General features: G+C 39.5%; 1 protein-coding gene across 23 annotated transcripts in view; it reads left to right on the top strand.

Moving 5' to 3' along the window:
• The window catches only part of UBE2U (ubiquitin conjugating enzyme E2 U), an 84728-nt gene extending 63931 nt beyond the window's left edge, over positions 1-20797 (top strand). For 9 of the 23 annotated variants that reach the window (XM_044944896.2, XM_045166140.1, XM_045166138.1 and 6 more), the window contains 3 exons: positions 2094-2175; positions 14096-14190; positions 20505-20797. In XM_044944896.2, the coding sequence (XP_044800831.2) occupies positions 2094-2175; positions 14096-14190; positions 20505-20680 (353 nt within the window). In that variant the 3' untranslated portion in view covers positions 20681-20797. Of the gene's footprint in view, positions 1-2093; positions 2180-2327; positions 2529-5224; positions 5763-7561; positions 7610-14095; positions 14191-20504 lie in introns of those variants that run through there. The other 14 variants (XM_045166143.1, XM_045166133.1, XR_006641212.1 and 11 more) reach the window with 10 other exon arrangements.
• The last annotated feature ends 1733 nt before the right edge of the window (positions 20798-22530 follow it).

The following is a 22530-nucleotide window of genomic DNA, read 5'->3' as shown; positions in this document are numbered from 1 at the left end:
ATAAGGAAGGATATATATGTGTGTGTGTGAATGATCTGGCTTAATAGTATTTCATGTAAAAACTACCAGTGCTTAAGCTTAGTAGGTTTTCAATAACTTTATGTGAAACTGATTGAAGGCATAAGGCTTATAATTAACCACAGACATATAAGCCAGTGGTGTAATGTGATTTCCAGAATGCCGAGGCAGATCTGAACTAAATTGGTCTGTCTGTTTTGAGGGAGACAGCAATCCCACCTGCATCTTGCTATTGGTATGAAGTCAAGATTCTGAGCCAGTTCTGGATAAAAATTCTAATAGGAGTATCAACAAAGTTCACCGCCGGGCTGAGAATGGTTAGGTCTCTAGAAAATCATGACTTAAGAAAAAGTTGAAGGAACTGAGCCTGCCTTGAGAGCTATCTTCAAATATTGGAGGGATCCTGCCCATGGGAGAGGGATATATTTATTCAGTATTGCTGAGGAGGTCAGAAGGATGAACAGAGGAAACTCAGATTAAGCCCTCAGATTAAGGAAGGACCGTGTGACCTAAATAACTGTCAATGGAATGGGCAGTCTCAAAATACAGAGGAGAATTTTCTGTCATTGGCAAGGGATTTAGAGGCTGGATGATCATTTGTTGTAGATTCTTGCTTCATGGAAAATCATGATCTGTAATGTCACATCAGCCTCCAAGGTTTTATTTTTTTCACTTCAAGTGCTGAATTAGAATTTTATTAAACAATGATGTCAGTTTCTATATGAGCTATTTTAACACTGTCTTCATTTCTGTAAGTGATATATAAATAATTGTCAGTATAATGATAAGTTCAGTCAGTTCAGTTCAGTTGCTCAGTCATGTCCAATTCTTTGCGACCCCATGGACTACAGCACACCGGGCTTCCTTGTCCATCACCAGCTCCTGGAGGTTGCTCAAACTCATGTCCATCGAGTGGGTGATGCCATCCAACCATCTCATCCTCTGGCCTCCTCTTCTCCTTCTGTCTTCAATCTTTCCCAGCATCAGGGTCTCTTCCAGTGAGTCAGTTCTTAGCATCAGGTAGCCAAAGTATCGGAGCTTCAGCTTCAGATTTAGTCCTTCCAATGAATATTCAGGACTGATTTCCCTTAGGATTGACTGGTTTGATCTCCTTGCAGTCCAAGGGACTCTCAAGCATCTTCTCCAACACCACAATTCAAAAGCATCAATTCTTTGGTACTTAGCCTTCTTTATGGTCCAGCTCTCACATCCATACATAACTACTGGAAAAACCATAGCCTTGACTAGATGGACCTTTGTTGGCAAAGTAATGTCTGCTTTTTAATATGCTGTCTATTTGGTCATAGCTTCTTTCCAAGAAGCAAGCGTCTTTTAATTTCATGGCTGCAGTCACCATCTCCAGTGATTTTGGAGCCCCCCAAAATAAATTCTGTCACTGGTTCCCATTGTTTCCCCATCTTTTTGCCATGAAGTGATGGGACCAGATGCCATGATCTTAGTTTTTGAATGTTGAGTTTTCACTCTCCTCTTTCATTTTAATCAAGAGGTTCTTTAGTTCCTCTTCACTTTCTGCCATAAGGGTGGTGTCATCTGCATATCTGAGGTTATTGATATTTCTCCTGGTAATCTTGACTCCAGCTTGTGCTTCATCCAGCCTGGCATTTCGCATGATGTACTCTGCATATAAGTTAAATAAGCAGAATGACAGTATACACCCTTGACATACTCCTTTTCCAATTTGGAACCAATCTGCTGTTCCATGTCCAGTTCTAACTGTTGTTTCTTGACCTGCATACAGGTTTCGCAGGAGACAGGTAAGGTGATCTGGTATTCCCATCTCTTTAAGAATTTTCCACAGTTTGTTGTGATCCACATGGTGTTTGTATAAGAGTTTGTATAAGTTACAAAGTTACAATCTGATTGTTCAAACAACATCCAATATCACGAAATTTAAGTAAAAAGAATTTGGAAAGTGTCTGAGGATTGTAATGTGACTTGAACTATGATAGTATGTGTTATTGCCTCATACCAACTTAAGACATGAATTATTTTAAACTTTGAACTGTTGTTAAAGAATGTATGCATAGCTCCTTTTTAAATTGTTCCAATTTCAGTTCTAAAAGATCCGAATTTCATTAAACAGTATTATAATTGGAGGAAAGATGATCTAAGACATACTAAAGAATGGAGTTTAAGGTAAGTAATTTTAAGTGCCTAGAATATTTTACTGTGCACCTGAAATATCTATTATTCACTTTCTGCTAACTGAACTATTAGAAGAAGCCCATTGAATTTCTTTAAAACCTGAACAAAACTAAGTATCATTTTGTCCTTTCATATGAACCCAGGTGGGAAATATCTTTGCTATCTACTGGCTTCCAAAGATGGAGACAGGACCTGAGCCACCGTGAAGGGATCTCACAATACTTTTCCTGTTAATTTTCTTGTTTCCATCCTCATTGTTGTTCAGTCACCAAGTCGTGTCCAACTCTTTGTGACTCCATGGACTGCAGCACACCATGCTCCTTTGTCCACCACTATCTCCCAGAGTTTACACAAATTCATGTCCACTGAATCAGTGATGCCATCTAACCATCTCATCCTGTGCCACCTGCTTCTCCTTTTGCCTTCAATCTTTCCCAGCATCAGGATCTTTTCCAGTGAGTCAGTTCTTCTCATCAAGTGGCCAAAGTATTGAAGTTTCAGCTTCAGCATCAGTCCTTCCAATGAATATTCAGGGTTGATTTCCTTTAGAATTGATTGGTTTGATCTCCTTGCAGTCCAAGGGACTCTGAAGACTTCTCCAATATCACAATTCAAAAACAACAATTCTTTAGTGCTCAGCCTTCCTTATGGTCCAACTCTCACATCTGTATAGATCACCAGTTAGCATTTCATCTTTCTCATAGTTTCAAATACCTTTTCCTCTTTCACAAAAGGATTATTCACTCAGGAGCCAAGTATATTAAATTAATGAGGAAGTATGTAATTAAATACAATGTTAAATTGTGACAGTATCTTTTGGAATTACTTTTAGACCACATCAAGGAAGGGACCTTAATCTCAGCTTTGGTCTTGTGACTTCCAAAGGCAGGTTTTTTGCTTCATCATGTTAGAGCACAGATTCCATCTCCGTTCTGTGGTACTGGCTGTGTTATAGTGATCATTTATTCTGATGTGTTCATTTCAAAGCATGCAGTGAATGTGCTACCACAAAGCTAGGGGAATTACAGTTCCTATTTTTTGTATTTATTTCATTTTTTAGCTCCTTGTTAGCATTGTGACCTCTTTACTAGGTGAAAATACAGGATTAATAAAAATAGTGTGCTTATTATGAATTTGTGTAGAAACCAAGGCTCTTAAAATAGACTTTCCTGTCCTTTGATATCATAGTTCAGATCAAGTTTTTCGGTTGGAGACCTTTTTTCAGTTTCTGCATCAGCCTTCCTTCGAGACAAAATGGAGAAAAGCTTTTACATTAGATAGATACTTTTCTGCTTTCAGGGTAAATTGCAAGCATTAGAAAAGTTTTTACGGAGCAGAAGTTGAAGAAGTATGAGCATGGTTTCTGTGCTTTTTTCTGGAAGGCATGTTTCAAGTTTCGCTTAAAGAAACCTACGTAGAATATAAGGTTAATTTTGCTTTGACATGACTTCCTTTTCGATTTCCTCTGACAGAACTACTTTGTTGTATTTGTTTGATTATTGATTCATTATGTAAGGCCAGTCCCAGAGAACTCAAAATGTAGAAGGAGTAGGACAATGTCATTTTCACCTTATCCACCCACTTCTCCCATATGGCTGAAATAATTGTGAGCTGTTGGAGTGCTAGAACATTTTCCAAAATACATTATTTTGAAATTATAGGTCAGATTATCATGTGCATGGTTAACCCTGTCAGAATAAAACTCTCACACCTTATGCCATCTGGTGGTTGATGAGAATATATTTAGATCAGATGATAACAAAACATTGATTTAAACAATATTTAAAGTGTTTAAAAGATATATTTATCTACATAATTTTATTGCATGCAAAAATATAAAGTATGGTGGAATCCATTTTTAAAAATAATTAATAAAAATCTTGTTTATCAAAATATATAAGGTATAATAAAGTGGTCAATTCACGAAATTCAAGTAAAATTTTTGGGAATTTATGCAAGTGAGTAGTTGGTCTATGTGTACATGGAATATAATACCTTATGCATCTCTATGTTTTTAATATTTAATATTTTAATATTTAAACTGCTTTCCTCACAAGGAAATTTTCCCTTTGAAAAAACCCAGAAAATGCAGATTGAGAGTCTTTCATCTACAAAGTTCAGGAAAAAGACTTATCCCTTCTGCCTCGTGGCCCTCTCCCTACTGTCTTCCCATCCCCCCATCAATCAAGACTGATTCGTAAGCTACCCTAAATTTTTTTTTTTTCTTCCCTATTGTTTGGGAACATAGGATCTTTTCACCACTTTGTGCTTTCTGCCTGGGTTATCTTTCCCAGCAGAGTCTCAAGTTAGGATTTGGTTTGAGTTAAAAAGTGGGAAGTGAGGCATTTAAATGCAGGGACGTGGGAGCCAGACTTTTTGCATCTGAATCCTGGCTCTGCCAGTTACCAACTCTGTGACCTCGGGCATGTTATCTGACTGCTTTGTCCCTCAGTTTCCTTATCTATTAAATGGCAGTAATAACTCTACCCACCTCCCAAGGAGATTGTGAGGATTAAATATACTGATACGTGCATGTAAAACGCTTCAAACAGTATCTGGTACATGTAAAGTACGCCCCACTTGAGGTTCACTATTATTCATCTTTTCCTTACTGTGGCCCTAGATCAATTGTCACATGGAAACTCTTCCTTTCTGGGCAGCATGAGGTAAGGGGGTGGGCTATATTGTCAGACAGATCTTGGGCAAATTCTTACCCTCTCTGAGCTTATCTCCTTATCTGTTATATGAGATATTACCTACTTTGCAAAGTGGTTTTGCATTTGATCTCTTGAATGAGATCGTACATATAAAAACCACATAGTGTTAGCATATGGACCTTCAGTAAATATTAGTTCCCAAGGAGAGGGGCTGACAAAAGCCCATGTTCCCCAACTTTTTAGAGAATAAAAATAGAAACATGTAAAATTGTTGAAATTTTCTTAGTCTAGAAACCAAAAATCAACACCTTTCAAGGCCACATGTATTTCAATCCTACTCTACTCATGGTTCTTTTCCCTTCTCTGTCCTGTTATCTCTTCAGCCTGGCAAAGTGCCCCACAAGGATGGCATGAAGATCCAACTCAAGTGTGTTTTGTGGAACGGTCCCTGCTTCAGGCTCCCATGTCCCCCCATCCTGTCCTTCTGCAGCGCTCTGTCCCTGTCTCTTTCGGTGCCTGTAGTAGGGAAATTCATCTGTTCATGCAGAATGATCGGGGCAGGACTGTTCATGTAGCTTTGTATTCTCTGCACTTAGCCTGGTACCTGGCAACTAGTAGGCACTTGATTCGTGTAAGTTGAATGATACATACGTACCCTGTTTTCCCACTTAATAAAAGGATTAAATGTGAAGGCAGTTAATTTTAGGAAAAGTAAAATGTTGGGGCCCATTCTAATGTACTGATTATGGTTATATTTGGGGTATTCTAAGGGTATAGTCATAGAGCAGTGATTGAAAACTGGAAATATAAATGACTCTCATGAATATTTTATGCAAATTCTTAAGTTTTACACATGCTTTTAGTTAGTATTAATAGGAACTCACTGTCATTATAAACAGCTCATAAATATTCATGAACCAATCATTTGGTTTGGTGTTCATTTCTAAGGTCTTTTTTCTTTCTTGCCGGACTTTTGGCTATTCATGAAAAGGCTTTATATCTACCAAGACATGGGAAAGAATATGAACCTAGAATCTAATCAGTAGTTCATATTTATTTTCTCCAGAGAAAAGGAAAGCTACAAACTAGGAAAGCAGTGCAAGCTTTTCTTTTGACTATCCTTACTTAAGCACATGTAACATGACTTTTACATCATACCCTATACCTAGTGATTGCTTATCTGGTCATGGAAGGAACTATGGCAGTCATCTAAGCCTTGTCAGCCAGCCAGTTATCTAAATAAAAGTTATCAATTCTGGAGAAGTTTTACATTCGGTGTGACTTTGGAAAAGAATATTGCCCTTGTCCATACTTTGAAGTACAAAGGAAACCGGAGCTAACATGATACACCTACTGTATGCCATGCATTCTCTCTTCATTTCCTGATGTAACACTGGCCACACTATGGGGTGGACAGTTACACCTCCAAGCATAAGCACACGCCTGTAGATGTAACCCACAAGAATATCCATCAGCCACCTTCAAAGCCACAGTAAATCAACCTACACTCCAAGTCAGACCACTTCACTTGTCATACAGACACAGCCTCATGACAAGGTTCCTAGCTTCCCTCTTCAACTGGATTGTCACTCCTGGGTTTCTGGACAGGAGTGTGGAGGAAATGTAGAGGTAGCTGTGAAATTAAAAGACACTTACCCCTTGGAAGGAAAGTTGTGACCAACCTAGATAGCATATTCAAAAGCAGAGACATTACTTTGCCAACAAAGGTCCGTCCAGTCAAGGCTGTGGTTTTTCCAGTGGTCATGTATGGATGTGAAAGTTGGACTGTGAAGAAAGCAGAGCGCCGAAGTGATGCTTTTAAACTGTGGTGTTGGATAAGACTCTTGAGAGTCCCTTGGACTGCAAGGAGATCCAACCAGTCCATCCTAAAGGAGATCAGTCCTGGGTGTTCATTGGAAGGACGGATGCTAAAGCTGAAACTCCAGTACTTTGGCCACCTCATGCGAAGAGTTGACTCATTGGAAAAGACTCTGATGCTGGGAGGGATTGGGGGCAGGAGGAGAAGGGGATGACAGAGGATGAGATGGCTGGATGGCATCACCGACTCTATGGACATGAGTTTGGGTGAACTCCGGGAGTTGGTGATGGACAGGGAGGCCTGACGTGCTGCGATTCATGGGGTCGCAAAGAGTCAGACACGACTGAGTCAGAGCTCTGACTGAGTCAGAGCGACTGAACTGAACTGAATGAAAAAATGAGGCACAAAGAGATTAACCAACTTGCCCAAAGTTATTGATAAACACATACTGTTTTTGAATACTGAAACTTTATTTCCCATTTGCCTATGAAGATGTGCTTATTAAAAGCTTAAATTTTTAAGGTACATGTAAAAATACTACCTACCCAATTACTAACATAAGTCAAGTCTGCTATTGTGGAAAAGTTTTGTGGTTTTGGATCGATTTTAATTCTATTATTAAACAATATTAGTTCCTTTTTTCTTCTGTATAAAATGGGTTGTGCATGCGTGCTCAGTCATGTCTGACTCTTTGTGACCCCCTGGACTGTAGTCCACCAGGCTCCTCTATCCATGAAGTTTTCCAAGCAAGAATACTGGAGTGGGTTGCCATTTCCTGCTCCAGGGGATCTTTCCGACCTAGGGATCGAACCTGCATCCCCTGCATTGCAGGCGGATTCTTTACCTCTGAGCCACCAGGGAAGCCCTTTAATAAAAATGGATTGTTGGTTCTGTTGTTCAGTTGCTGAGTCATATCCAACTCCTTGCAACCCAGTGGACTGCAGCACACCAGGCTTCCCAGCTGTTCACCGACTCTTGAGTTTGCTCAAACTCATGTCCATTGTCAGTGATGCCATCGAACCACCTCATCCTCTGTCACTTCCTTCTCATCCGGCTTCAGTCTTTCCCAGCATCAGGGTCTTTTCAAATGAGTCAGCTCTTTGCATCAGATGGCCAAAGTACTGGAGTTTCAGCTTCAGCATCAATCCTTCCAATGAATATTCAGAGTTGATTTCCTTTAGGATTGATTGGTTTGATCTCCTTGCAGTCCAAGAGACTCTCAAGAGTTTTCTCTAGCACCACAATTCAGACATCAATTCTTTGACACTCAGCCTTCTTTATGGTCCAGCTTTCACATGTATATACAACTATTGGGAAAACCATAGGTTTGACTATACAGACCTATGTTGGCAAAATAATGTCTCTGCTTTTTAATATGCTCTCTAGGTTTGCCATAGCTTTTCTTCCAAGGAGGAAGCATATTTTAAAATGGATTGTCATGTGTTATATCAAAATACCAATATAAAACTTTCTTATATTTGTAAAATATACTCTTAATTGTACTGTATTTTAAATAAAGGAGTTAATATTCATTGTTTCTAATTTCCTTTAGTGTCTGATTTTTTGACTGTGAGTTTTAACTCACAAAAATATGTGATCATCCTTTAACATGTTTGATTCCAGTTTCTCCAGTTATATAGAAAGTATCTATTCTGGGTATGTTAACTTAATGTATGCTTGTGTTATCCTTTCAGAATTATTGAAGTTAAACATTGTTTTTGTAGGTTTACATAATTATATATTTAATGCATTTTTAAGCAGGAATTAAATACTTTTTTATTCCCCAAAGATTAAACCTTGAGTGCCATCTTGTGGTTAAAGAGAGAATGAGTATTTCAAATGTCCTTTTTAAAATAAAGACATGGAAAAAATTAGAGGAGAAAAATTCTTTTAAAAAATAATTTTACTTAGTGTCTGCTTAGATATTTTTAGAGACTTGAAGCTCAGTACTTCAGGAACATTCAATTAGCTCTAATCTTCCTTATTTCAAGCTTAAATCTAACATCTTGTGATATTCAGCTATTCCAAATTTCTTTCATTCATTTAACAGACTTTCCTTGAACACCTATTATGCACCTTTACATATGTGTCTGCAAAGCCATCCAGAAAATGAGAAATTGCTTCCATCTTATAAAGAAGATTTTAACAGAAAAAAAAGAAAAAAAAAAAAAAAAACGAATTTGCTAAGGTTAGACACTCAGTGAACGACAGAGCCGAATTCAAATCCAGGCCTACCTACCAGATGCTACAAGGCATGTCTTATTTGATCAGATTGAGCATCAGCTCAGACACTAAGCATCTTGGCTTTGGATGTGGGTAGAAAGCATGATTCAGGGGAGACTGCTGTGGCAGAAGGGGCTTCCCAGGTGGTACTAGTGGTAAAGAACCTGCCTGCCACGTCAGGAAACGTAAGAGATGGGTTCGATCCCTGGGTCAGAAAGATGCCCTGGAGGAGGGCGTGGCAACCCACTCCAGTATTCTTGCCTGGAGAATCCCATGGACAGAGGAGCCTGGCAGGCTACAGTCCATGGGATCGCAAAGAGTCAGACATGACTGAAGAGATTTAGCAGGCACGCACGTTGTGACAGATGAGAAAGTACTGCTGCTGTCCTTTGAAGCAACACAGGTAAGGCTCCTCTGTTTTGTGGACTTGCCCTTTAAGTCTCAGAAAGAGTCATAATGTCTTTCTCTTTCCTCCTCTTAAGTTTTCTCTTTTTCACAATAAACACACCCAGTTCTCTCAGCTGTTTTTTTTTTATGAATTTTTTTACTCTTTATTGTTTATCTCTTATGGATATGATTCATTAGTTTTTCTCTCAGAAGGTTGCCCCCAGATTTTACCGTGGATCTTTGGCTGTAGCACAGAATCTGATGGATCTTCCTGTATTATAGACAGTGTGGCTTAAGGCTGCTTCCTCTTCCATCTCTCTTCAGAAAGAGGGGTTTCAATTCAGAAACATACTAGGCTGCCTCCTGCCAAAAAGGGAATCATTTCTTTGGTTCTGCTCCCACATATAACACTTCTGAGAGAGTGGTCTCTCTTTCTCTTTCTCTCTCTCTCCCTCTCCCCATTGCCTACCCCTACAACAACCTACCCCACTCCCCAAGGCCACAGAAATATGTTGCAAGAGTTTATTTGCTTATGCCTTGGTCTAAGCAAGGTAAGACTGAAGACAGCTGTGGTTCCCTAAAGGCTTATTAGTGTACATTTTACCTGAAGGGAAGGATAAAAAGGAGGCCAAGAAGTTTCTTAGAGCTTGTTACTGAAAGTCAGGTTACTAGATGGAAGGATGTAATAAGTTTTATGACACTTGTTATGTACATAGAGCAACTTCTCAAGAATGTGTAACAGTTTACAGAGCCACCAAAATGATAGAAGAATTTAATAAGAACAAGCATTAGGGGTTTTTGTTATTTTTAACTTAATAATTATTATACCTTCCCTTATATTCACTTTAATTGCATTTTTAATTTTAAAATTGTGACAATCAAGATTTTTTATAATTTATATTTTCAGTTAGATAAAGGCAAATGTTTAAATGAAAGAGGAAATATTATATAGTTTTTGAGGACAAAGATTTACCACTGGGAGAGAAAAGGTATAAATCAAGTTATACTGTTTTCTAACTGAAGTCATGTTTGCTTTGAGGAAAATAAGATTATAATGATTTTGTTTTGGAATTCATACAAGACTTACAGAGCTAGAAATGGTGTGCATTCTTGCTAGAGTGGCTAGAACTCTTAATTCAAAGGACATTGGATGGAAGCTTCAGAAGAGTCATACATTAGGAATGGGGCTATAAAGATAAAAAAAGATAGGGCTAAGTCATGTCTGACTCTTGAGATCCCATGAACTGTAGCCTGCCAGGCTCCTCTGTCCATGGGATTCTCCAGGCAAGAAAACTGGAGTGGGTTGCCATTTCCTTCTCCAGGGGAACTTCTGATCCAGAAATTGAACCCAGGTCTCCCACATTGCAGGCAGATGCTTTACGGACTGAGCTTGTCTCCAAGTAAAGGCTATTCTGGACCCCTGTGGACGCCTAAACACAAACCTTGAAGTATTAAACTGATTTGTAAGATACTGAACTTCATGCCACAGCGATGGACAACTATATATAAAGGAAAATAACAAAATTCAGCACCCGGCAACATAAAATTTACATTGTCCATCATCCCATCAAAAATGATCAGCTGTACAAAAAAGCAGGAAAGTATAATTTATAGCCAAAAGAAAATCTATCAGTATAGATAGATCCATAGCTGATAGAGATAATAGAATTAGTAAGTGTGAACCTTAATGCCCCTTTTATACATCTTATAAAATATACTCAAGGATCTGAAGAAAATCATGAATATAATGAAAAGTAATGGAAGATATACAAAAGACTAAGGGAACATCCAGAGATAAAATAAATGCAAAATACTTTAAATACAAACTATATGGAAAGAAGCAAATTAGATACTGAAGAAGAAATGATTGATGAACTTGAAAATGTAGCAATAAACACTCTTGAAAGTAAGCATAGTGAGAAAAGAACATTTAAAGTCCCAATGCGCTATGGGATATTATTAAGTGTAAGGTGTATTATTAAGTGTAAGGTGTAAGATACATGTAATTGGTGTACCCCAAAAAAACTGACAGAAAAAATATGCAAAGAAATAATTATAGTGGAAAATTTTCCAAATTTGATGAAAGATACAAACTCAGAGATGAAGAAGCTCAACAAATCCCAAGAAGCAGAAGAATAAAGAAACCATTCCAAGACATATAAAAATCAGATTGCTATTACTCAGTGATAGGAGAAAATCTTAAAAGCAATGAAGGTTAAACACACATACACACTGCATATAGAGGAACAAAGATAAGAACAACCAATAACTTCTTGTCAGAAAACTTCCAAGCCAAAAGATAATGGATGCCAGTTTTAAAGTGTTAGAAAGAAATTGTTAACCTAGAGTTTCATCAGTTCAGTTCAGTTGCTCAAGTCATGTCTGACTCTTTCCGATCCCATGGACTGTAGCACACCCGGCCTCCCGGTCCATCACCAGCTCCATCACTGTCCATTAACCTAGAGTTTCATCAGTTCAGTTCACTTGCTCAATTCAGTTCAGTCTCTCATGTCTTACTCTTTCTGACCCCATGGACTGCAGCACGCCAGGCCTCCCTGTCCATCACCAGCTCCATCACTGTCCATTAACCTAGAGTTTCATAGTTCAGTCCAGTTGCTCATTCAGTTCAGTTTCTCATGACTGACTCTTTCCAACCCCATGGACTGCAGCACGCCAGGCCTCCCTGTCCATCACCAGCTCCCAGAGTTTACTCAAACTCATGTCCATTGAGTCGGTGATGCCATCCAACCATCTCATCCTCTGTCGTCCCCTTGTCCTCCCGCCTTCAATCTTTCCCAGCATCAGGTCTTTTCAAATGAGTCAGCTCTTTCAAGGATTGCTGGGAACCAGTGGAAGCTAGGAAGAGGCAAAGAAGGATTCTTCCCTGAAGCCTTTGGGGGAAGCCTGGTCCTGACAACACCTTGTTTGTAGACTTTAGTCTCCAAAACCATGAGAAATTAAATGTCTGTTATTTTAGGTCACCGTGTTTGTAGTAGTTTGTTATGGCTGCTCTAAGAAATTAACATACCTTGGTATACCAAATGATGTCTTTATTACTCTTAAAATATTACTCTAACACCATATTTGTTTACTTTTCTAGATACTCTTCGACAGTAAAACGCATACAGAGTAATTTCAGTTTACCACTGCATTAGTCAATACTCAGAATGGCACCATAGTCAAAACTCATTGCTCTGCTCCTTGGGTTCATCGGATTTGTTGGCCTTATTTTTTTCAAAAGTAATGTACACTTCCCAAAATTCATAGAAATTAGACAATTTTTTCTTCTTCTTTTAACTAAGTACAGATGTTTTTAATAGGTTTTTTAACTTAAGTTTCAAGAATAGGTCACTCAAACCTTATACATAGTCTTCCAGAAAACAGAGTGGGGAAAAAACTCACCAACTTATTCAACACATTGACATCAAAAGTTAACAGTTATTTTTTAAATATTATTTTTCTAGAAATTGTGTTTTGCCGAGGTCCAGCCCCAGCTGATCCAGGGTATTCGAAGGAGAGACGGCGTAGGCGAGGGTCAGGGAACAACTGCTTAATTAAACGTTAATTAAGGATATAAAGAGTAATAGAATGAGGATAGCTCAGTAGGAAAATTCAGTGGAGAAAAGAGGCTGAATAGCTTGGTTTACGCGGGGGACCAATAAAACTTCAAGACAAGAAGTTTGCACCACTTACGTAGGCCACAGGCGTCCTTCCGTTCTCCCGAAGGAGAGGAGACACTGAGGCCTCCCCGGTCGGATCTTAGAAGCCCAGGCATAATTAGTAAGCATGGTGGGTTCCGGGCTCCAGATGGAGACTCAGCCAGAGTGAGAGAGAGACATGGGGAGACTAGTCTTTCGAGGAACTGATCCCCATTCTTTATTTTCCATGGTCTACTTTTATACACTGAGATGTTATGCAAAAGTCACATGGGGTCAGCAGTCCTGACTTTTATCAAAGTCAGGTGCTTCATACAAATGTATACAGAGGTCTTAGGGGTGTTACATCATCTTCTGGCCAGGGGGCCTGCTGACAATTTACGACCCTCTCCTTGTGACAGCAGTCAGTCAACCAGGACACTTATTTCTCCAGGGGTGATTATTCTTAAAACAGACGCCACCCAAATAAAGTTACATTCCTATAGGGAGAGGGTGTAGTGGGTTTTAGTTAAGGAAAGAATTTACTTAGCCTAAGGTCTAACGTGATTTATATCAAAGGTTAATACTTATTTCTTTTATATATTCATTAATGTGTGTAAGGGCAGGGGATATGGAGACTTAGCAGTAAACATCGGCTCAACAAATGAAAAACCCTTCACCAATACGATTTCCAATCAGCCCATTATTCTTATACTAATAATTTTCTAACTTTTCTAAAGAACCTGTTTTTAGAAGGTTTAAAGCATCTCGTGCCTCTCACAGTTGGGAGGCTGTGAGCAATCACATGTGGCCGGACAAGCCTGTCAGGCAGGCTAGAGAACCTTCAGAGGAGTTTGTAGGTTGAAACATTCCTATCACACCCAGGAATTATTATTAACTGGAGCTCTAAGTTAACTCCTTCTCCGAAAGAGGTGGTGGGGGACAGCCCCCCGTAAAGTCAGAGGTGTAGGTGAGAGCACAAAGTAGTAAAGTAGGCAGGCTCTGGTTATGGGGGTAGATGCTCGAGGATTTCCAGGGGGACTCCTGAGGCTCGATCCCGCCTTTGCGTATGTCAAGCCTCCTTCCTCATGACCTTTGCCATGGGCGGAGTGCCTCACGCCGGCCCCCAACAGTGTTTGGCCTTTCCATTTATATTCATAAGTGACAGCTTCTTCTTTTTGTTATTCTAGGTATATTGCTGCCATATCTCGGATTGCTAGAGAAAATATAAAGCCTCAGAAAGCCAATTATCAAACTGGAAGAAGTTATGTCTGCATACCTCCAAGTAAACTGAGTTCAATCTATTTGTTTTCCTTTGTTTTTAGAACTAAGATACTAGTTGCATTAATGCATTAAAATTTTTGTTTAGTTCAAATAAGTTGAAATATGTGAGGTCTAATCTTTTGTTCTCCTTTTGAAGTTGCTTTATTAACTCTTTCTGACTAACAAAATAAATTCAGTAAACTACTTACATAAGAATTGGAGCTTTGAAAAAAAAAAGGATTAGTTTTACTCTCAAGCTTTTGTAGCCTTTAATAGGTGAATACACTGAAAATCTAAGGCTAAATTTCAAAATGTATAAAAGTAGCAAAAATAAGCAAAACACTAAACTGACTACTAGAGCTCATTTTAGATTTAGAGATAACGGCAATATGGCTAAAAAGAAAGGAATAAGTTAGTTGAGATGTTTTGGGTATTTTTTTTTAAGAATTAATGTTTTTTCAAAGAAACATTTGGAGCAGATTGGAGGCAGGTCTTAAGCAAGAAGAGGGAGCTCGTAATTTATCACGGAAATCAGCTACTATAGAAGGGAAAGCAAAATGTTTGGGGTCAGAGAATTTGGGTGGAGCCAGCAGGTCTGTGTAATTTAGGACAGCCTCTTAACCTCTGAGCTTCAGTTTCTTCATCCTCAGCTAGTGCTGGGTACATGGAAAATGTCCAATATGTATTTGTTTCCAAAATCCTTCCCTGCCTCACAGGATTCTTGTGAGTAAATGACTTCACATAGGTAAAAATTCTTTGTAAACTGGGAAGTCTTATAAACTATTAGTTACTGCTTTTGCTGTTGCCTGTCCTTGAAACACAACCGCATCTAATTCCCAGGCATAGACAGTAACCTTCAATCAGTGATTCTTCAAGGTCCTACTCCCCTGTCTCTAACTTTCTGTTCCCAGGCTCCATATCTATCTAGTTAAGTTGATGATTACAATAATTTCTGTTCATGCTTTCTCAGACTGCTTTCTATAGCTCAAATATGCTTATGTTTTTAACATATCTAAAACCTCTTGTTTATCATTTCCTTCAGGAGAAAATTTCTACCCTTTGATAAGGCAAAGTCCTTAATACTCTAATATCTGTCAGCCTTTCCAGTGATATCATTTATTGATGTTTTACTAATACCATAAACACCACACTGACTTAATAGGTCATAGTTGTTTATTCCTGTCTTCATTTCAAAAAAATTTGAGAGGTGCACCATTTTCTTATACCCCCCCCCCCCCCCAAAGACCATTGCTTCCTTTTCTTTCCTTTCTAGTACCTAATCCTTTGAGATTCAACTCAGGTTTCTCTAAGAAACTTTCCCTGTGGGCTCTCATAGCATTTCTATCATGCCTTATCATGCTCTGTTAGTTTTCTATTGCTATGTAACAAATTACCACAGTTAATGGCTTAAAACAACACATATTTTTATTTCAGTTTCTGTGTGCTCAAAGACAAGGCACAGTGTAGCAGGAGCCTCTGGTTGGGATCTCATTAGACTGTGATCCAGGTGTCAGCTCGGCTGCATTCTCATCTGGAGGCTCGAGTGGGGAATCTGCTTGTTGTAAGCTCACTGAGGTGAATACACAGAACTGTTGACAGAATTCACTCCCTTTTGTCTTTACTACTGAGGATTTTCTTGCTGGCTGTATGCTGGAGGCCTTCCTATGTTTTTGAGGCTGCCTGCAGTTCATTGCCATGTGGGCTTTCCTAACACAGCCTCCTGCTTCATCCACCCAGCAAGGAGAGTCTCTAGAACGAGTCACATAGCAAGGTAGAATCTTATGTAATGTGACATGATCATGGAAATGAGATTTCATTACCTTTGGCATATTTCATTGATTAGAAGCAAGCAGAAAATCCTACCCACACTCAGAAGGGAGGGGATTACACAAAGGTGTTAACAGCTGAATGTGGAGACCATAACAAGTCACTTTAGAGTCTGTCCACCATACATGCCATGTTTTAATGGTCTCTTTATGGCCAGTCTCATTCAATAGAAGGTGACTTCCTTGAGGGAAGGGGCTGCTGACCTCTCTGTGCAGTGATAGGGAGTAGTCATTCAGAGCTCATAAACAAATGAGCAAATGAATGATCGAATGGGGTAGAGTTGTCATGGTTTCAGCAGCCCTGTGATTTTGGAGAAAGGGGGGATAAACTCATGGTGAATGAGAAAAAGTAAGAAATGTGAGCTGGGAGAGAGAATGTTTTAAAGAATGTCCAGAAACTCACTTAATTTCATTTAATTTAGTGCTGAGCCATGTCCACTTTGACACTGAGGTAGACTCTCTTTTGTGTCTAATCTTATTGCTAAGATACTAAACCTAAGAGGTTGTGACCAATTAGATTATTGTTCAGGAATTTTCACTCCCTATCTTGTTCTACCACCACGGGCAAAATATACTCCCTTGACCCTTGACTTTGAGCTTTGCCATACTACTTGCTTTAACCAATGGCATTTTACTGGGGTGTGATGTGCTCAGAAAAACGCTGGGCTGGAAGAAGCACAAGCTGGAATCAAGATTGCTGGGAGAAATATCAATAACCTCAGATATGCAGATGACACCACCCTTATGGCAGAAAGTGAAGAGGAACTAAAAAGCCTCCTGATGAAAGTGAAAGAGGAGAGTGAAAAAGTTGGCTTAAAGCGCAACATTCAGAAAACTAAGATCATGGCATCTGGTCCCATCACTTCATGGCAAATAGATGGGGAAACAGTGGAAACAGTGTCAGACTTTATTTTTCTGGGCTCCAGAATCACTGCAGATGGTGACTGCAGCCATGAAATTAAAAGACACTTACTCCTTGGAATGAAAGTTATGACCAACCTAGATAGCATATTCAAAAGCAGAGATGTTACTTTGCCAACAAAGGTCTGTCTAGTCAAGGCTATGGTTTTTCCAGTGGTCATGTATGGATGTGAGAGTTGGACTGTAAAGAAAGCTGAGCACTGAAGAATTGACTCTTTTGAACTGTGGTGTTGGAGAAAACTCTTGAGAGTCCCTTGGACTGCAAGATGATCCAACCAGTCCATCCTAAAAGAGATCAGTCCTGGGTGTTCATTGGAAGGACTGATGCTGAAGCTGAAACTCCAATACTTTGGCCACCTCATGCGAAGAGTTGACTCATTGGAAAAGACTCTGATGCTGGGAGGGATTGGGGGCAGGAGGAGAAGGGAACGACAGAGGATGAGATGGCTGGATGGCATCACCGACTTGATGGACATGAGTGTGGGTAAACTCCGGGAATTGATGATGGACAGGGAGGCCTGGCATGCTGCAATTCATGGGGTCACAAAGAGTTGGACATGGCTGAGCAACTGAACTGATGTGCTCAGAGTTTGGGAAGGGTTTGTGCAATTTGGTTTGCTCTTTTTCACCTCTGCCATCATCCCAAGAGCATGCCTGGACTAGCCCTCTGGTCACCAAGCTTCCCAATCAAGCTTCCCAACCATTCCCAACTCAGAGAGGCCAACAGTCAGCTGACCTGTAGTTGTGTAACCTAAACAAATGCTTGCTGTCATATGCCACTAGGATCCTGTGATTGTTTATAATGTAGCAAGAGTGAGCTTATCCAGGATACCAAAGGGAAATATGACTCAGCTAGAAAAGAAATGAACTCTGTGCTTCCCTTTTGCAGAGAAGGGTTAGCATATCATGATTTGCTAATGTGAAAAAAATTTATCTCAAATTTTGGAGGTGGGAGTAAAGAGGAGGCCATAATTCTTGAGGAGCTGTGTGTATCATACATGGAAGTTTTCTCAGACAGCAATTTCATGCAACTCTTCACACACTCTCACTTTACAGATGTGAGGGCTTCATAGAAACCTCCATGAGCTCACAATGTCTATCCCATGTAGAGTGGTCAGCTGTGTGCAGCATCTTGTGCTCCCCTTGCACTCCTGGTGTTTTCCACTCATGTCAATGAATCAGACTGACATAAAGCAGTGATGTTCTTCCAGCTATGGCCTTCCAGACTTCACTGTTCCAGGTCTTTCCACACATGTGTAATCCCTGTTTCATATCTTAAACCTTTCATTCTTGTATTACTTATAAGGGCTCTGCTTTTCTAACTAAACTGAGGCTGATACAGAAGTGAATGGAAATTAACCATCGGGCAATAAACCAGAGCCCACCAATCAGAACAAAATTTAGTCTCTTCATGGACAAAATTATTTTAAGACTAGAAAAAATTTTAAGAAGCAGAGTTTTCAAGATCCATCCCAAGAAAGGCATACAAACCATAAGGTAATGAGAATTTGTGCTTCTGTAACTTATTTTAATGTGGTAACAAAGTTATTGGTTCATTCCAACCAGTAAATCCAAGGTTTCTCAGAGGGGTTTATAATGCTTAAGATTTTCTGGAGGAAAAAAGTTCAAAATAATATTTACTTTTTCTGTGTCACGAGGAAACATTTTTATGTTTGTTTTGCATTAGGCTCTGCTATCTAGCCAGAATTTCTTTTTATGCTTCCTGGAAGTGTGTTTGTTTGTTTGTTTGTTTAATTTTAAAAAAAGAACAGAGTAGGAATTAAGAGGGCAAATAATCAAGGTCATTGACTCCCAATATTCATTCCACTTTAACAACTGTTGTTGGCCAATCATAGTAATCTCATTTTCCTTGCCAGTGACTAGCTTAGGAGCAAGGTTCACAAACCAGCCTGAGAGGAAATACACTAGGAGCTTGCAGGGGTAGTTTTCCTACTTTTAAAAATGAGACCCTGGAGAAAAGCCTCCATTTTTCCTCTGGATATCGCTGTGTCTGATATGAGTACTAGAGTGACCACACCTCTCTTCACTGTGACTCTGAAGATGAAGACAACACCAGAGATGGTAGAGCAAAGCTGTGGAAAGAATGTCCTAAATGACACCGTTGAGCCAGTGTATCATTCAGTCCTACCCTTCCTCTGATCTTCCTCTTCTATGAGATGAGACACTTCTCTGTTGTTTAAAGTGGTTTGAACAGTATTTCTTGTGACCAAAAGCATATGAACTCAGAACAGCTCAAACATGGCCAGAAAGTATAGTTAATCCGCCAATGATATGTTCCTAAAGATTTTCTCAAGGAAAAGAGAATTTAGTTCTAAATTAATGAAATCTAGAGATTAATGTTAAAATATAAAAATAAAAACTCAATCATTGGTGACATCAGGCTTCTTATAGAATAATGGTAGCTATCTAAACTCAAATCCTCTGCAAATCTTTGCAATAACCAAAGAAATCAAGAGAACAATTCATTCATAATCCTTGCCTATAGCACAAGAAGAAGACAGTGAATATGACAAGGTTCATTCGATTTGTTACTGGGGAGATAAACACAGAACTATTATGAGACAGAATTTGTCCTGGTCCACGTGCTGGGCAATGAATTAGGTGGCAACAGTTACACAGAGAGAGGAGAATACAGTGGGATTGTAGGGGTAGCGGAACATAAATAGCACCAACTTAGGTTCATCCCTGGAAAGCAAGTTCCCCTCACTGAGTAGAAATATTGAGAAATAAAGATACTGTATCTATATTCTTTTAAAATGTAATCAATTTGTTTCCCTGTTTATGAGACCGATACAAGAAAGATGAGACTTCTTTGCGTGATATATGAGGTGTTCCTAACCTGGCCTCAGCCTAACTAGCCAGCTCCACTCAACTGTCTACACACTGTTACACCGTGATTTGGGATCCAGTGGACCAATGATTAACTATTATAAGCTGAATGTCCTTGGACAAGTTACTGCAGGGTACTTAGTCTGAATTGTCTCATCCTTAAAGTAAAGATAATAATACCTGTCCATCATAAGCATTGTGTATAAGTTAAATTATATTTTGCATGTAGCCCATGCTTAGCATAGCACCTGGCAGAGCATAAATACTGAAGCATCAACTCTGTTTACCTCCAAACCCGTCAAGTTCTCTCTCTCATACCTATGTGCTGTGGTCTGTGCTGTGTCCTCCATCTAAAGCAGTCCTGTCTCCCTCCTTTGCCCCCGTCTCTTCAGCAAACTTCTTGTCTTTCAGAGCCCACATCTCTTTTCCCCTAGATCCTGTGATTCCATCCGTGTGCACACATCTATGTGAAGCACTCACAGACACCTTTCCCTTGTACACCTACTGGCACTTAGCAGGGGCTCAGTAAATATATGAGCATAAGAAGATCAACCAAAATGAAAAGAATGATTTATGAAAAATAAGTTCATTGCAATTGTAAAATTTAGAAACTTTAAAAAGTTTACTTGCATTCACTTAGATGATCTTAGGCATTATGGTACAAATGCAGGGACACTTTCTCTTACTGTTTTTCCTGCCATGTCTATTAAATTTATGTTTTTTGTGTTTCTCATTATAGTTCAAACTTCTCCTGATTCACAAACTAAAACAGATACTGTCACAAAGAAGGACAAAGAAAAGGAGTGGTGGAAGAGAAAGCCGGTTGAAGTTAGCATAAATGAGCCATGGGAAAACGAAGTGGATGATCTGGTTGCCTGGACCAACTCCCTTGATACAGATGCTTTGGAAGATTAAGCTGCAGGATTTAAAAAATGAACAGCCTCAACCACAGCTCAGCTTCATGGAGCAACTCTGGAAGACTCTCACAGCTTGGCTTCCTTTTTTTTTTTTTTTTTTTTTTTTCAAATTTGTCTCATCCTCTCACTGCAAGAACAAATTAGAAATATAAGTGTGAATCAGTGAATATGTTGTTTTGGATTTTTTTGAGCTCTCTTTCATTGTTTGACCCCAAGTTAGCCAAGCAGCAGTATTCATTATGGTTTTCCAATTAGTGGTATTACATCCAGAGTTGTTAGACAACCAGACACACATTTTTGCTGGCAGGACTTGGATCGGGAAGAGGCTAGTATTGGAGAGGAGCACTCAGGAGCTTCAGAGGCTGGACATTAACCCAAGTAGAGGATCCATGGTCTCAGATGGTAAAGAATTTGCCTGCAGTGTTGGAGACCTAGGTCCAATCCCTGGGTTGGGAAGATCCCCTGGAGAAGGGAATGGCTACCCACTTCAGTATTCTTGCCTGGGGAATTCCATGGACAGAGAAGCCTGGTGAGCTACAGAGGAGTCCATGGGGTTGCAGGGAGCCTGACATGACTGAGTGACTAACACACACACACACACACACACACACACACACACACACACACACAGGATCTATACATTTATCTCCATCTGCCTGGTTTAGCATCTTATTTCCTCCATATTCAAGGGACAGGATGTCATCTGTCCAGTTCACCAGTGTTCCTGTTCTGTTTTCTCCTAGAGGACATGCTCTCTTTTCTCTTTGACCTTAACTAACCATCCCCTTATATTCTCATCTTTATTCTTTCCCTTCTTTTTTTTTATTTTTGCTGTGTTACCCCAACCTGAAAATACACTGAAATCTCTCCTAAACTACATCTCCACCTCTGACCCTGCATTTTCACTTCCCTCAATACTATATCATTCATATTTTCTCAGACTTCCTGATAGTAATCTGTCACAGACTCTCTGTATTTCTTTAGTTCATGTTTGCATGCAATGCACAATAAAATCTGTCTTATGCTAGGTTAAAATTCACTATGATCACCAAAAACTTCCATATTTCCCAAATTCAACAGATGCCTTATCTTACCTGGCTTCTAGGCTATATTGGATATTATTGATCACTTTTCTCTCTGTGTGTTTTTTAATGTTTATGTGCTAAGTGCAAAGTCACTTTAGTCATGTCCAACTCTTTGCAACCCTGTGGACTGTAGCCCACCAGGCTCCTCTGTCCATGGGATTTTCCACGCAAAAATACTGGAGTAGGTTGCCATTTCCTCCTCCAGGGGATCTTCCTGACCCTGGAAATGAACCCATGTCTCTTATGTCTCCTGCATTAGAAAGCAGGTTCTTTACCACTAGTACCACCTGTGAAACCCTTGTTTCAGCCTTGCTTTAAAAAGAGACTTAGTTTGTAGGCTACCTACCTACACAACACAGTTCTCCCCCAAACACCACAAATTGTGTGTCTTCCTATCTACCCACCTATCTGTCTGTCTGTCCATCCATCTATCCTACCTTGGGTCTAGGTATTAAATAGGTCTCTCCCTTATTTCTAGAGAAACTGATTTTAGTTGCTATGAAAAGAGACAAAAGCTCTGTCTACGTACTTTGATGTCTGGGCACTTCCCTGGCTAGTAGATATTTCCAAGTCTACCTGTGGTAGTTCATAAAATAAGTTCTCAACATTGTAGTGCTGGATCTTGTTATCCTCCCCAACCAGAACCAAACAATTCCAGCAGCTGTCTCAGATCTCTCCTTATTTTATCAGTGCTAAAGTACAGTCAGAGCCAAATTCACAACCCCCATCCAGCTCCATAGCAATTACAGTTCTTTCTACATCT

The sequence above is a fragment of the Bubalus bubalis genome, chromosome 6 (genome assembly GCF_019923935.1).
Source record: "Bubalus bubalis isolate 160015118507 breed Murrah chromosome 6, NDDB_SH_1, whole genome shotgun sequence".
Taxonomy (NCBI): domain Eukaryota; kingdom Metazoa; phylum Chordata; class Mammalia; order Artiodactyla; family Bovidae; genus Bubalus; species Bubalus bubalis.
Note: the sequence above shows the minus strand (reverse complement) of the source record. Positions and strands in the feature narration are given on the sequence as shown.